Genomic DNA, 14,339 nt, shown 5'->3' with positions numbered 1-14,339 from the left:
AATTTTCTTCCAGAAGTGCAAACATCCTGCTACCTTCTCTCTCCAAAGAAATGAGTTTGGTTCTATTATAGCTGCTCTTAAAGTAAGGAAACATAACTCAGGGAGGAAAAAAATTCAGCCATGTTATTTGTGTGGGATGAAATATGAAAAAGAAGAAGAAACCCTCTTATATCAGAAAACCTCTCTAAAATGCACACAATTCAATTAATGCATGGTGGTGTATCATCATGAGCAAAAGGTAGCACTGGTAGTCATGAGAGACTCCTAATCTCTGCTAACCAAAGACAGTAACAGTGTACAGTGGTTCTGATAAAACTATGAGAAAAATACAAAATGAACAGAATGACCTTAGTCTTATAATCTTTTTAAAGAACCCAACATGCAAGCCATCCAAATAACCCCTAATTTCAGAAAAATAAGTTATGACTAAAAGAACCAATATTCCATGATATTTTTCTTTATTTGATACAGAGAAAGAGAGAGAGAGAGAGAAAGAACAGGGGGAGGGGCAGAGGGAGAAGCAGACTCCTCACTGAGCAGGGAGCCCAGCGTGACGCAGAACTCAATCCCAGAACCTTAAGATCATGACTTGAGCCAAAGGCAGACACTTAACCAACAGAGCCACCTAGGGACCCCTCCATGGTGATTTTTGGATAACTATTTCTTTTACTTTTTTTTTTTAAAGTGTTTTTCTCATAAATACACTATTTTCCAACAAGAAAGAAAAAGGGCAGACCTGCAGAAGGAGAAAACACAACAGACTTCAGCTCAAACAGCAGAGCCTGAGATTAATTTTTAGTGTATTTGTCAATTTCAAAAACTCACTAGTGGAATAAAGAGCTTAATACAGGTATGCAAAAAGGAAGACCCCAAGAGGTTTTCACCAGGATGAAATGGGATTAGCTTTGTAGTTCTTATAATCTTCTTCACAGAAGAATGCAATTTCAGTTTCATGAGCTGAAAAAAAAAAGACAATGGAAAAATTTTAATGTAAAACTAGATCTTAAGCAAGTATTGAAATCCATATTACTCTGATTCAGTGTTTCAGATGCCTAAGGTGAGAAAGATGAGCTACTTGTTTGGTTTCACATTTCACCAAATCAACAAGAGGCATCAGCTGTCTATATATGAATTTAGAATTCAAATAATTTAAAAGTAAAAAGAAAAATAAAAAAATTAAAAACAAGAATGAGTACAAGACGCTGGTTTCCAGGAAACCATAAAATTACTCATGCTATAGTCCCCTTAACAATCCTAGAAAATAATCGCTTATTTTTTTCCAAATGTGCTGCTCAGTTACAGAAGGAGGAGGGAAAATGCTTTTTTTTCCCCTCTGAAATTAGCCTGTAGGTATAATAATTTAATACTTAGAGGATCAGTAGAATACTTTACAGATCACTTTACATTCTCCCTCATGACCCATCAAAATATGTGTCTGAAGAAGTTAATTTTTTGCCTGCTTATGCTTAATTCATGAGGCTTCAACAATATGCAAAGTGAAAGACACAAATTGGCTTCTCCCGCAATACCTTCAAACACCTCTAATTATTCACAGGGGATATGGCACAGCTAAAGGACCCGCAAAGGAGCAGAGCAGTCACAATTCTTTCAACCTAGCAGGTCAAGGACTCCGTCTTCTAAAACAATAAGTCAGCAACATTATTAATTCAGACTGGAGACAAATCTGATGGAGAGCCTTCCAATTATTAAACATGCAATTCTTGAAGGTGTGCGCCAACAAGTTCCACATTCATTTTTTTTTCTAAATTAAACCAGAAGTTAATACAGTCTGCTTAGCTTTTACAGAAAGAGCAAAAGGGCCTGCAGACTCTCGACAAGAAAACAGACAAGATTATTTGTAATGAATACCGATCACTCAATTAACATATCCTCTAAAAACAGCCAACTAAAACTCTTCAAGCCAAATAAATAGAATACTAGGGAAAGATGCCAAGGATTACCACTGGTTTCTTAGTTTACCAAACTCATCTCATCACTAGAATTTATCACAAAAGAATGAAATGAAGGAGCTTAGCATGACATTTCAGGTAAAAAAAAATGGCTTTGCTGATTTTAAGAATATCAGATTTATTGTTTCTCAATCATGAGTGACCCATGCTCATTACAGAAAATACAGACGTGTTGAAAGAATAAAGTCACCCATTGTCTCAGATCTTCATTCCAGTCCCAGTGCATCTTCAAGATTAAATGAAGATTAATCTTGATGAAAATCAGATTGCAAACTCTCGGCACAGTGAGCCTAGGGGTGGGATGGGGGCCGAGCTGAGACAGAGAATCGGTAAGGAGGGGCTGGAGACAGATGAACCCTAGGCAAACAGGAAGTTCATGTACAGCTGAATTTTACAAGAAAAGCACATTTGAAAGACAGCTAAGAGGATCCACACTTGGAATCAGTAAAATGCTGAAAAGGGGGCTTCAGAAAATTCAATATTCAAAGAGAAGATATTTCGAGATTTATTCCCTTATATAAAAGCTCCTGGGGTTTCCTTTTTTGAAGGGAAGCCATCCCAAAGGTAGACCTATGTCATTTGCAAGTGCTGCTAATCATCCTCCAAATGGAGAACAAGCTAAGAAAGCACTCTGTTCTTCATAATCATAATGCAAGGTTTTATCTACGAAGTTGCTATTTACATACAGAACTTTACATAGTGCTTTGCCCACGCAGCACTTTGCTCAATACACACTAACTGTAATTACAATTTTCACTTACAGCAGTTGACATTTATCTGTACCCCTTTTGAGAAACGAACGCATCATATAGTTCCTCGGGATGGTAATAATAGGTTCAGAATAAGCTGAAGAAAGGACTGACAAAGCATTTTTTTGTTTTGACATGTAGGTTTTCTTGGGTCTAATTAACTTATAGATCAATTCCTTGCTTATCTAAAGTTTTTATATGCCATCTCTCACAATACATGCTCAAAATGGAATCCCCCAAGATAAAGATTTTCAGATGAATATCTTTTTTTTCAGAAAAAAAAAAAGCAAACAAGACTGACAAATGGATTAAACTCCAATACTTCACAAAGGCTGATAAAACTTAAACCCTTCAAAAATTGGAAAACAGCACACAAATTCAAAGTGGGTTACTCTGAACAGTCAAAAGTAAGGCCTAAAATGTATTTTAAACTTTAGTAATGTGGTCCTCAAACAAACAGAATGCTTTTGAAAATTTGTAAAATTCTGTTGAAAATGCTTGAGGATGATTTCCTGTAATTATACCACAAATTTACTTGCCAATTAAAGTGAAAACAAATTACAGAAGATTTTCAAGACCTCTGCATAATCACCCCTTCGGCCATTATCCCTTAAATTCTTGCTTCCTCGATTCTATTTAAAATGGCTCCAGAAGAACCCTCAGGAAGTCTACTGTGTGCCAGTCCCCTAGGGCACCTGATTTTAAATTAAATGTGCTGCAGGCAGCAGGGCACTCAGGTGTATAGTGCCCTGGCAAGTGAATCTGAAATGAATGTAAAATCTAAAATCCAATAAATACAGTGCTGGATTCATCCCTTTGTCTTACTATCAAATGAAATCAAGTAAGAAGTCTCCAAATACTGTGCACCCTTTTCATACTGACTTACAAGTTTAATGAAATGAATGCAAGCCAGGACATTCAAACTTGGAAAATGAAATGAATAATTTTATAATGTGTTCAAATAGGTCAACCCCATACATACACATCTTTCTTTTTTCATTCTTCATTTTTTTCATTCTTTTCATTTTTTTCATTCATCTTTAACAAGAAAATAATAATGACTTTAAATAAAAGGATGTAAAAAAAAAAACAATGTTAAATGGTAAATCTCAAGAAAAATTCAAGGCAATATACTTAAGCTCTTAACTATTTATTCCAAAAAAAATCACCTATCAATGAGGATTTATTGCATAGTTTCAAACTCCCTAGCCTGTACTAGTAGGCATGAAAGCCACAGTAACTGTTATCTGAGAAGAGAGACCTATACATGTGCATGGATTCTGTGGTACAGACAATTAATGATCAGGCCAGGCTGTAATGTGATAATAATTGCAGGTTATTGGCCAAAAAAGAAAAAAAAATACAGAAAGAGTGAGGTCTGGTTTCTGCAGCAATTTGAGACCAAAATAACAAAGTTTCACCCTTTCTCCTGGTCCAGGAGTATGTCCCATCCTTCCAAGGATCATAAAATCCTAATCTACAAATTATTCAAAACTACACTCACAGCTGAGTTGTTTTTTTTTTTTCTTTTTTTTTTTACAGCTGAGTTGTTCTTAAGTTTGCACCAAAGTGATCTGGCCAAGAGTTCCCAATCACAGTGTTTCATTTTATATTTGCTTCAAGCATTTGTTTTGTTTTGTTTTGTTTTGTTTGATCAGCAGGCAGAGAGGATTTCAAACAAGTTTGAAGAAAACAGATAGTAAAATAAATCTAACCTCTGATAGACTGGACACTGCCCTGTGATTCCCACAATGATGAGAGAACGGTAAAAAGGAAGGACAGTCCAGACCCCTTGTTCTGGAATCCCAAATTCACCTACTTTCCTGAGTACTGTTGTTTTGGTGTTTAAGGTAAAGAACAGCCCCTGTAACATGCCATGAAGTGAGGAAAGCATGTGGGCCCTAAGATATTACTACTCCAAAGAGAATGGGAGAGACCTGAACGTTCAGGAAACACAAATCAAACACGATCTTGATGAAGTGAGAGCCAAAGAATCCTACAATATTAGCTATACATCTGAGATAATCAAAAGGTGCGGGTCACAAAGTCAGGGTTATGGTTGTGGGCAGAGGACAAGAGTTGACACGCAAAATGAAAACAGACCACAGGGGAGCTTCAGCATGATTACAGGAGCAGGCTTAATGCACAAACTCTTCCCTCGGATAAGCACTTATGGTTTGGTCCATGGTATCTTGTTTTAAAATCTTTCCATTAAAACACAGCTGGCTTGAAAAGAGTTACCCTGCCACCATTTTCCTTAGGAGATAACAGTAGTAGAATGAGATGAAACGACATCCCCAAAATACTTACATGCAAATTTACCACTTAGGGGAATTAGTCCACAAAACTACAATCATTAATGACAAGGTAAAAAAATCTTTAAATTACAAATAACAACTCTGAGTAAAGCTTTTTCTTCTTCCTTCCAAAAAGCAAATCTTTTTATTTATGTCCTTTAGCTCTGAGTCCACAAGCAAAAATGTGCCCCGACGTCAGGCGCAGAATATACAATTGGGATCTGCAATGCAGATAAAAGGCCAGAGCAGGAACTGGAGAATTTCCTTGTGAGAAAAGAGATCTTCAAACAAGTTTGTTCCCCTAATTTCCCCTGCCCTCCAACACACACAGTCCTTCTCTTCCTTTCATGAATTCTGCAGGAAAGTCAAATGATAAATTTGTTACATTGGCATCATTCCCATGGCAACTGGCTGTGATGGCAGAGTGACAGCTCTACCGAAGGATCAAGTGGTAAAAAGGGAGAGTGATAACTTAGAATTTTTCCCTTTAACCACTTAAAAACCTAACCTGACACAGCACCAAGGGAGGGGAAATTTCCCTAGAAAAAAATCACACACTTCGAGCGTCATTTTTACAACTTGACTCCCAGTCAGAATTTTTTGTTCCTCTCCAAGGGCCATCGCCTCCTTCCCCGTGTGTAAGCGAAGCTTCTTCAGGGCACAGCCACACTGGCTTCAGGCAACACGGAGGGACACGCACAACAGAAAGCCACTGGGGCTGTGGGCTTGCCAGGGCGGAAAGGCAGGGTAAGGTTCTCACACCACCCTCAAACCAATAGGGAACTCGGGAAAAGAATCAGATTCTCATCAAAGATCCGTGGCCTTAAAACAAGAATGACGATGAGTTTGATTCTTACCTCTACAGGGGGCTCATTACACGAGTCTGAAATTAACGACAGTGAATTCAACAACTCAAGTTTTTAATAAATTCAAAACATTTGCTGATCGCCTTCTCTAAAATGGTTTCCAAATACGTATTTCTGAGGGTCTCCATGTGCATTGTTCCAGATGTTTTCATGTCATGTTTTTTTCCCACTCATCTCTTAGGACAACACTTTGAAACAGGTTTAATTGCTTCTGTTTTGTTTTACAGAAATCAAAACAGAAGTTCAAAAATACTAAATGCCTTATGAAAGGTCACAAAATAAGTAAAATGTGCAAGCCTCACTCAAATCAATTTTCTCCAACTTTAGGAGTCTATTCTTTGAAATTGGGTCCTTAATTTACAAATAGTACAAGTGTACTGTAGAAAAATTTTAAATTACAAGAACAACTAGATAATAGCAAGAAGGAAAAAAAAATCGCTTGCCATGCCACTGCCCAGAGAACTATTTCTACAATTTTGTTACATAATCTTTTCTTCATATATGCCTATAGATGTGTAAATATATACCTTCTTAAACAACAACGGTATCACACAACACATTCTATTTCCATTCAGTAAAGAAAGCTCTACGTTGGTGATTCACAAATGAGGAAGGTGAGAGAAGCCTGCCACCCCTCTGAATGCACATCTCAACCTCAGGGGAGACACAGAGGTTGAGGAAGCATATTCCTGTTGGCCTGGTTAACAGTTGCAACAGAAAGTTAAGAGTGACAAAGTCTTATTGGCCAACTTGACCTACAGGAAGTTAGAGGAAATATACGTTCCCAACAGTGGTACAAGAGAGTATCCACTTCCCAACACTCTCTTGGATACCATCACTTTTCTTCATGTCTGCAAGGCTTAAAATTACTGCCTGTCCAAGGTCACCCAGCCCGTACACAGCAGAATCAGGCTGTAAACCCCACGCACTCTGGCTCTGGTCTCTAATTCTTAACTACGAGACTAGGATACTACATAAAATAACATCTATCTTCATGTGCATTTCTCTCCGGACTAATAAGGCTGACCTATTTTTCATGTTAGCTATTTCTTCCATCAGTAGGATTTCTGATCTTTTTTCAAGCTAATTGTAAGAGCTTTTTATAAATTCAGGCTAATGACTTTCTGTCATATGTGAAGTATATTATTGTATAGTTTAGTGCTTCTCCTTTTAACTCTGTTTACATTTTTTTAGTTTTTATGTAGGCAAATCTATCATTTCTCCCCACTTTATTACTCTGCCTTCAAGGTCATACTTGGAGAGCTCTTCTCCCCAAGATCAGGAAACTACTAAGCTACATTTTATTTAAAATTCTTTTTTTTTTTTTTACATGATGACATATAATCCATCTACAATTTATTTTGAAATAAAGGTTGAGATATAATTTAAATTTTATTTTCCCAAATGCTTTGGCAAATGGGCCATTTTCTAGCTAATTCATTCTTACCCCCCTTCTTTGAGAGGTAAAAACTTTATCATTTTGTGAAATCTTAACTTTTTTTAAGTTTGTTTCTGATCTTTTCCATGGAGTTTTCAATCCCTACATCAATACCAAACCAGTCTGTTATAATAATTATATCTTTATGCTTTAACAACAAGCAGGCCTAACTTCTAGGTGTCACTTGCTATAGTAAAATAGTAGCATTGGAAGAAATAAATGCTAAAATAAAAACTGTTTTCAAATAACAGCAATCTTACATATTTATAATATGAAAAGACACTAAAGGTAGCTCATGGTAGACAAACAAGGAAAGTAAGTCTAAGACTTTGTAGCATGTTATTTAAAATCCTAATTAAAAACAAAACAAAGCAAAACAAAAATCCTATTTAAATTAGAAGACTTGTCAGGAACCCACTTTAGCCACACATCACTCAAAACTGAATTCCTAAAAAAAAAAAACAAAAAACAAAAAACAAAAAAAACTGAATTCCTGACATATGTCACTAAAATAACTCAATAGAACACCTGTCAAAAAAAACTGTAAGGCTTCCTAACATGAACCTCACTCTAGAGTGCCCCTTAGCCAGTGTGTATAATTATAAAGTAAGTGTGATCTGTGCTGTTTCATTAGAGTCGCCAACCACAAAGGTATGTCAGGGGCATAGCATCTTCAACAGCTCACGGTCTTCGTAAATCTTCACTCCTATTGCCAGATAATCTTTAGACGTACATACACAGAATTAGAGTGACATCTAATGGTGACAAAACATGGCACATGGCGTTTCTTTAAAACAGAACTACTTGCACACTGTAGGTTGAAAAGCTAACTCGGGCCCCCTTCTAACTGCACACACGGGGCTCCAATTTGAAATTCCGTGACTCAGAGGGCCCTGAGTGAACTACAGGACTATTAGAAGTCACGCTGCATGTTATACAAACAACATCTCACTTCATTATTCCATATTAGTTTTACCAGGTCCATTTCTCTCAAACCATCAGTTCACATGATGCTGATAAGAGTAAGTAGGCTATTAAGTGAGTAATAATCTGTCAATCACTTAAAATAACCCTCAGCAGAATTCTGAGCATACCTGCAGAAATGAACTTATTTGCATTCTGCACATTTGGAAAGCAGATATCTCCTGCCCTCAGTCAAATGATCTGAATGTACATCATTCTCATCCTCCTCCTCTGAATAATTATCAGGGAGTGTAAAGAGCACCAAGGGTAGCATTTACTTTGCGGTGAGTTATCCAAACATCATCAGCCCAGCATCAGCAGAGAGGGGAAGCGAGCACCCCTCCAGCACCATACCACGTTCTTTCTCACCGATTCCAGCGGCTTGCAGCGTGCTGTCTTCTTTCAGCATGAGTGTGTCATCATCTTCCAGACTCAAAACAAGCTCATTTGTCTAGAAAGAAAACCTGCATCTTATCAGTACTCGTAGGTGCTTCATATTTGGTAAGACTTCTCGAAGACACAGAATAATGTTACTCTGGATCACAGCAATAACCAAAGTCACATGCTGTTCCCATCACTGTCAGGGCAGAAGCAAATGGATGTGAGTGCCTACTATGTGCACAACTCCATAAGCACTGAGGAGACAGCACCCTGGCATAGAGCTTTGGGGCTGGGGCTGGACAAAAATCTGGGTTCCACTCATGCCCCCCTATATGTTCTAAACAAACTACATAGCCTCTCTGAGACTCAGTTTCTTCCTCTGTAAAAAAAAAGAAGGGGGCCCTGGGTGGGTCAGTTGGTTAAGAGCCCAACTTGATTTTGGCTCAGGTCATAATCTCAGGGTCGTGAGACGGAGCCCCATATCAGGTTACAAACTGGCCCAGCATGGAGCTTACTTAAGATTCTTTCTCTCCCTGTCCCCCTTCCCAAACCATGCTCCTCAATCTCTAGCTCTAAAAAGGGGCGGGGTGGGGGGGAATGAATCTTCTCTTTTGCCCTGGGGTAAGCATGAAATTAAATGATGTACAGAAAACCGTAAGGGAGTGTCAGCCACAGAGCAAGGCCTCTCCATGTTAGCTGCTGCTCTTCTGTGGCTGTCATCCTCCTCCTCCTCCTCATCTCATCCTCACAACACACTAGGAGTCAGAGAAGTTGAGAAACAGACCCAGAGGGTGTGCCTGGGTGGCTCAGTAGGTTAAGCGTCTGCCTTTGGCTCAGGTCATGATCCCAAGGTCCTGGGATCCAGCTTCTCCTCATTGGGCTCCCTGCTCAGTGGGAAGTCTGCTTCTCCTTCTCCTTCCTTCCTTTCTCCCACTCTCTACTCTCCCACCCTCTTACCCCCCACCCCACCCCCACTTGTGTGCACACGCACACATTCTTTCTCAAATAAATAGGAAAAAAATAACTAAATAAGTAAAATAAATAGGTAAAATCTTAAAACAAACAAACAAAAACCAGACCCAAGAGTATATGGAACTGAGGCCTGAGCTCTGATCAGTATGACTTTGGAGACAAGCAAGTTTACCTTGATGGCCAAAAGTCTATGCATCTCAAAACTTTGCCCTACCTAGTAAACACCTGATCCGATGTCATATTAACTTGATCCTGTGTCATACTGACAGTAACCTTTCTCTATGAGGTTTGGGATGGCGGTGGATGAGTTTGCCCTCCAATGAAATTTACAAATCCAGTTAAACATTATAACTATAGGAGAAGATTTTGAGTTGATATCTGCCCCTAAAAAGCATAGAGGTGACCACTAGTTAGACAAACCACCTGTCAGCCAGAATGTAGCTGCTTAGCAACATAGTCTATTTCTAGATGGCTAAAAGAGAACAGAAAGGCCACTCCAGTAGCCAAAATAGAAGGCCCAGAAGCCATGCTCCACAGACCATAACTTCACCCACTGGAAAGTACAGGGCTTTGACCTCCAGAGCACAGAAATTAAGGGGGGGGGAGTTATTTGTTTTGTTTTTTAAGATTTTTATTTATTTTTGCAAGACAGAGAGAGCAAGAGTGCACACACATGAGCAGGGGGACAGGCAGAGGGAGAAGCAGACTCACAAGTGGGGCTCAATCCCAGGACTAAGATCATAAATAAATAAATAAAAATAAGAAATACATAAATAATAAATAAATAAATAAATAAAATGCACAGATCTTAAGGGGAGTTCAGTTCAATGAGTGTGGACAACTGAATGATCTTCACTAGCATTCCAAAGTTTTCTTAAAGATCTTGGACATTTCTTATAAAATTTATTCTAGGATATGACTTCTTCCTTTCATAAACTTTTAACAAGAGTAGCTATCTGCTTTCCAAACTCACAAAGAAATTAGAGTTTTTATTTTAAATCATTTTAATAGGAATTATTCTGACTCTGCAAACAGCCCACTGATTATAATCCATAATACATACACAAGTACATTTTCTTGATAACCATAAATCATATTATGGTAATTACTTGCACTGTACTATTGATTCATCTATTCAATAAAAACCGAGCTCATAGTCCAAATAGGAGGCTCTCGTGAGAAGGTATCCAGGCAGCTTTTTATTGCAATAATGGGAAGAAATTTCTGTGGATATCTGGTAATTAAGAAAGCCTCTAAATGTAGAATATTAGGGGAATGGGGAATATGCCTTTCGTGATTAAGTTCATGAAGATATGGGAGTCATTTGGAAGTCTCTTCCTTTGGCTGAGAAAGGGAACTAAAATCACAGCTGGGTTGGAAAACTGATGGGCTGGTCCCACGGATGCTGACAAGCCCTACAGATGCGGAACAGAGAATGGGAAGTAGAAGCAGATGGGGAAATGAGAAAAATGTCTGGAAGCTGGATAAAGCACAACGAGGGCTTTTGGGTAAAATTTTTCTGAAGTTTTAAAACTGTATCTTTAAAAATATAACAACCCCTTTCCTTATAAAAGCTAAAGAAAAAATGTGAAGAATCATCCCCAGGAGGTATATAGTCTGTACTTAACTAGAATTGTTATGGTTTAGATGAAAATTTATAAAGCCAGGTTCTAGAAACATTCTAAGCAACTTAATTTGTTTTGGGAATCCCTCTTTTAATACATTGCTCGACTGGAAAGATAAGTCCTAATTCTATAACTCTAACATGCCAGGTTGGAACATGTGTTTATAATATAAGAAACCATTCTAAGAGATTTCCAAATACATGAGGAAATGATACTTGATTTAAGTATCATAATATCAATTATTTGAATACTACAGAATTAGGTTTTCATTTGGAAAATATGAGCATATGAACAAGCCCAACAATGTAAAAATGCAACATTAAGTAGAGAATGACATGAAATATTCTACAACTTTCTCAAAGAGCATATTGTTTCATTATAACTTTATTTCGTGTATGTGTGTGTGTGTGTGTATTTTCCCCCTATGACAAACCCACACTTCCTATTCTCCACACTTTAGAGACAAAATTATAAACCCACCTGGCCGAGAAAAGAGAAAAAGAATGATGTCTATGGCCAGACACAGTGGACATTCTAGTACCCATACAAAGTGCAGATTCCACACCACAACTCCCGACACATGTGAACACTAAATTTTAAAGCATTGTCAAGTTTGTACATACAACCTTGGTATAAAAAAATAAAGTTACTAGAAAGAACCAGTCCTGCCCTTGATTTTAGCCTAGTGAAAATGATTTTGGACTTCTGGCCTTCAAAAAACTATGAGAATAAACATGTGTTGTTTTAAGCTACAAGGAAAAAAATGTTTTTTGAAGTTTCTAAGTCAGAGTCGACAGCCATACCCTCATGCCATTTTCTTTGTACCCTGGTATACAGTTATTTGAGAGAGCTGAATGAGTTTATGGTGGGTATCCAGGACTAGAGAAAACAATGAAATTAAGTGAATTCAAAAATAAATACTTGGGGCACCTGGGTGGTTCAGTCAGTTAAGCAGCTACCTTTAACTCAGGTCATGATCCCAGGATCCTGGGATGGAGCCCCTCATCAGGCTCCCTGTTCAGAGAGGAGTCTGTTTCTCCCTCTCCTTCTATGTGTGCATGTGTGCGCTCTCTCTCTCTTTCTCTCTCTCTAATAAATAAATAATCAATCAGGAAACACTTAATTCAAAAATTGTTACAGAAACACTCCTATGAATGAGGCATTATGCCAGCTATTGGAGATACGAAGAATAATTACGGACCCTTGCTCTTGAGTAGTTTGTATTACAGAATTACAGAATAAGATAATGGCTTTAATGAGGAGTCAATGCAAAGTCACTGAGATTCAAGAAAAAAGATTGCTCTAGTCTGTATGAGAAGCAAACCTTCGACTGTGGCTTTATAAATATATTCCTCTAAAAAGAATGAGAAAACAGAAATGTAAATACATGATAAACAAACAGTTCTGTTTGGGGCAGGTAAGATACTGTTAGGACTGCAGGCCATGACCTCTCTGCAAGTAGGTTTGTTCCCAAGAGTCACAGTGCTGGATCTTCTCTTACACACACGAAGAGTTAGGTCAGAAAAAGCAGATTATTTCTAACTGTTTTTGGCTCTTTCCTTCTGGTACAGAATTAAGTAAATTAAGTGGATCAGACTGCCAGACAATGAATGGCTTTATCTGTAACCTCAATTTACCAAGTTTTGTGCTTGTGCTTGTTTTTGCTTTTCAAAAAATTAACATTTTTTAAAAGGATCTCCTACTCACAGGGACTTAGTGGGTTTTTTTTTCCCTTAATGGCTGTAGAAAGCATATTTGCAAAATTTTTAAAATGCTATTATAATGGAAAATAATTTAGAAGTATATGTGTTCATTCACTTATTCACTGAGAAAGCCAACAATGATTACTTGCTATGTGCCAGATACAGTACATATGAAACATACCTTTGCTTTATGTGCTTGATGAACAATCTTGAGTTTATCTGAAAGGAAAAAAGAAGTCTTTGTAAAAGATTATTTTAAAACTTCATTTGAATAATCTGAAATGGGAGGCTACAGCTGTGAAATTGAGAAACTTAAGTCCTTGCCTTATGATCAGCTCCATTTAAAAATCTAGAATACAGTAAAAGAAAAATACTTTTATATAGCATCATGTTAAAGGTGACTGATATATAAAGATATTTGAAAGCCTTGGTCTTAAAAAAAAAAAAAAAAAAAAAAAAAAAAAGCCTTGGTCTTTGACACATGCAACTGTGTGCCATAACCTGCAGTGAATTCAGCACATTTTCCCTTAGAAGAGGGTGGATATTACTCTATCCTGGTTTTTTTTGGAGTCACAAAAGGCTATGATTAGCAAATAATATAAAACATGTCGGACATTAATGTAAATAGTTGAAAAAATCCTACCAATCTCTCAGAATACATACAGTGACAGGAGGTCAAATTATCATCCTGACAAATTATTACCACTCTCAGAGTTCAGGCTCACTGGTAATCTGAGCAGGACTGCTAAGGCCCAAAGAATATCAGTATTTGCCTCCTGGTTTTGAAATGTTGCACAGGTTCACACCACCTAATCTGCTTTATTCAATCCTCCTTCACTCCTTAATCTGTTTATCTTGAAGTCAGGCTACACTGTGCTTTTCTAATAAGTCATTTCTCTACACTGGGTAAAGTCTGACTCTGCAACAGTGAGCTCTTAATTATAGCCAGGGCTGAGCATTCAACGGGTTTCAAGTCAGAAAGTTTCCAATTCTTCACTCAGTTTTATTTAACCAGCTAATTAATGTATTATGAAAACATATACTATTCTCTCTGCATAAACTCATAACCTAAACTAAAATTCATTTCTAGCAATCATACCATTCAATTCAATAAAGAAGTCCAACAGTAAAATGAAGTGACAGGATCTACTTAAAAAACAGGCCTTAACTGTTCTAATAATACAAGAGAATAGGATTGCAATCCACTTAAGAGCTCTAGCACTCTGAATTACCCATGATTTTAAAAGGTCAACTTTCAATTATCTATTGCAATTTTTTAAATATTTAATTCAATTTGCCAACATATAACACCCAGTGCTCATTTCATCAAGTGCCCTCCTTAGTGCCCATCACCCTTTATTGCAATTGTTAACAC

General features: G+C 37.5%; 1 protein-coding gene across 11 annotated transcripts in view; it reads right to left on the bottom strand.

Moving 5' to 3' along the window:
• Positions 1-441: 441 nt before the first annotated feature.
• The window catches only part of C19H2orf76 (chromosome 19 C2orf76 homolog), a 54,905-nt gene continuing 41,007 nt past the window's right edge, over positions 442-14,339 (bottom strand). For 5 of the 11 annotated variants that reach the window (XM_025429422.3, XM_049097432.1, XM_049097428.1 and 2 more), the window contains 3 exons: positions 13,146-13,183; positions 8,638-8,734; positions 442-957 (listed from right to left, as the gene is read on the bottom strand). In XM_025429422.3, coding sequence (XP_025285207.1) covers positions 881-957; positions 8,638-8,734; positions 13,146-13,183 — 212 coding nt within the window. In that variant the 3' untranslated portion in view covers positions 442-880. The remainder of the gene's footprint in view (positions 958-8,637; positions 8,735-13,145; positions 13,184-14,339) is intronic. The other 6 variants (XM_025429433.3, XM_049097433.1, XM_049097431.1 and 3 more) reach the window with 3 other exon arrangements.

The sequence above is a fragment of the Canis lupus genome, chromosome 19 (genome assembly GCF_003254725.2).
Source record: "Canis lupus dingo isolate Sandy chromosome 19, ASM325472v2, whole genome shotgun sequence".
Taxonomy (NCBI): Eukaryota; Metazoa; Chordata; class Mammalia; order Carnivora; family Canidae; genus Canis; species Canis lupus.
This window is presented reverse-complemented; position numbering and strand designations above follow the sequence as displayed.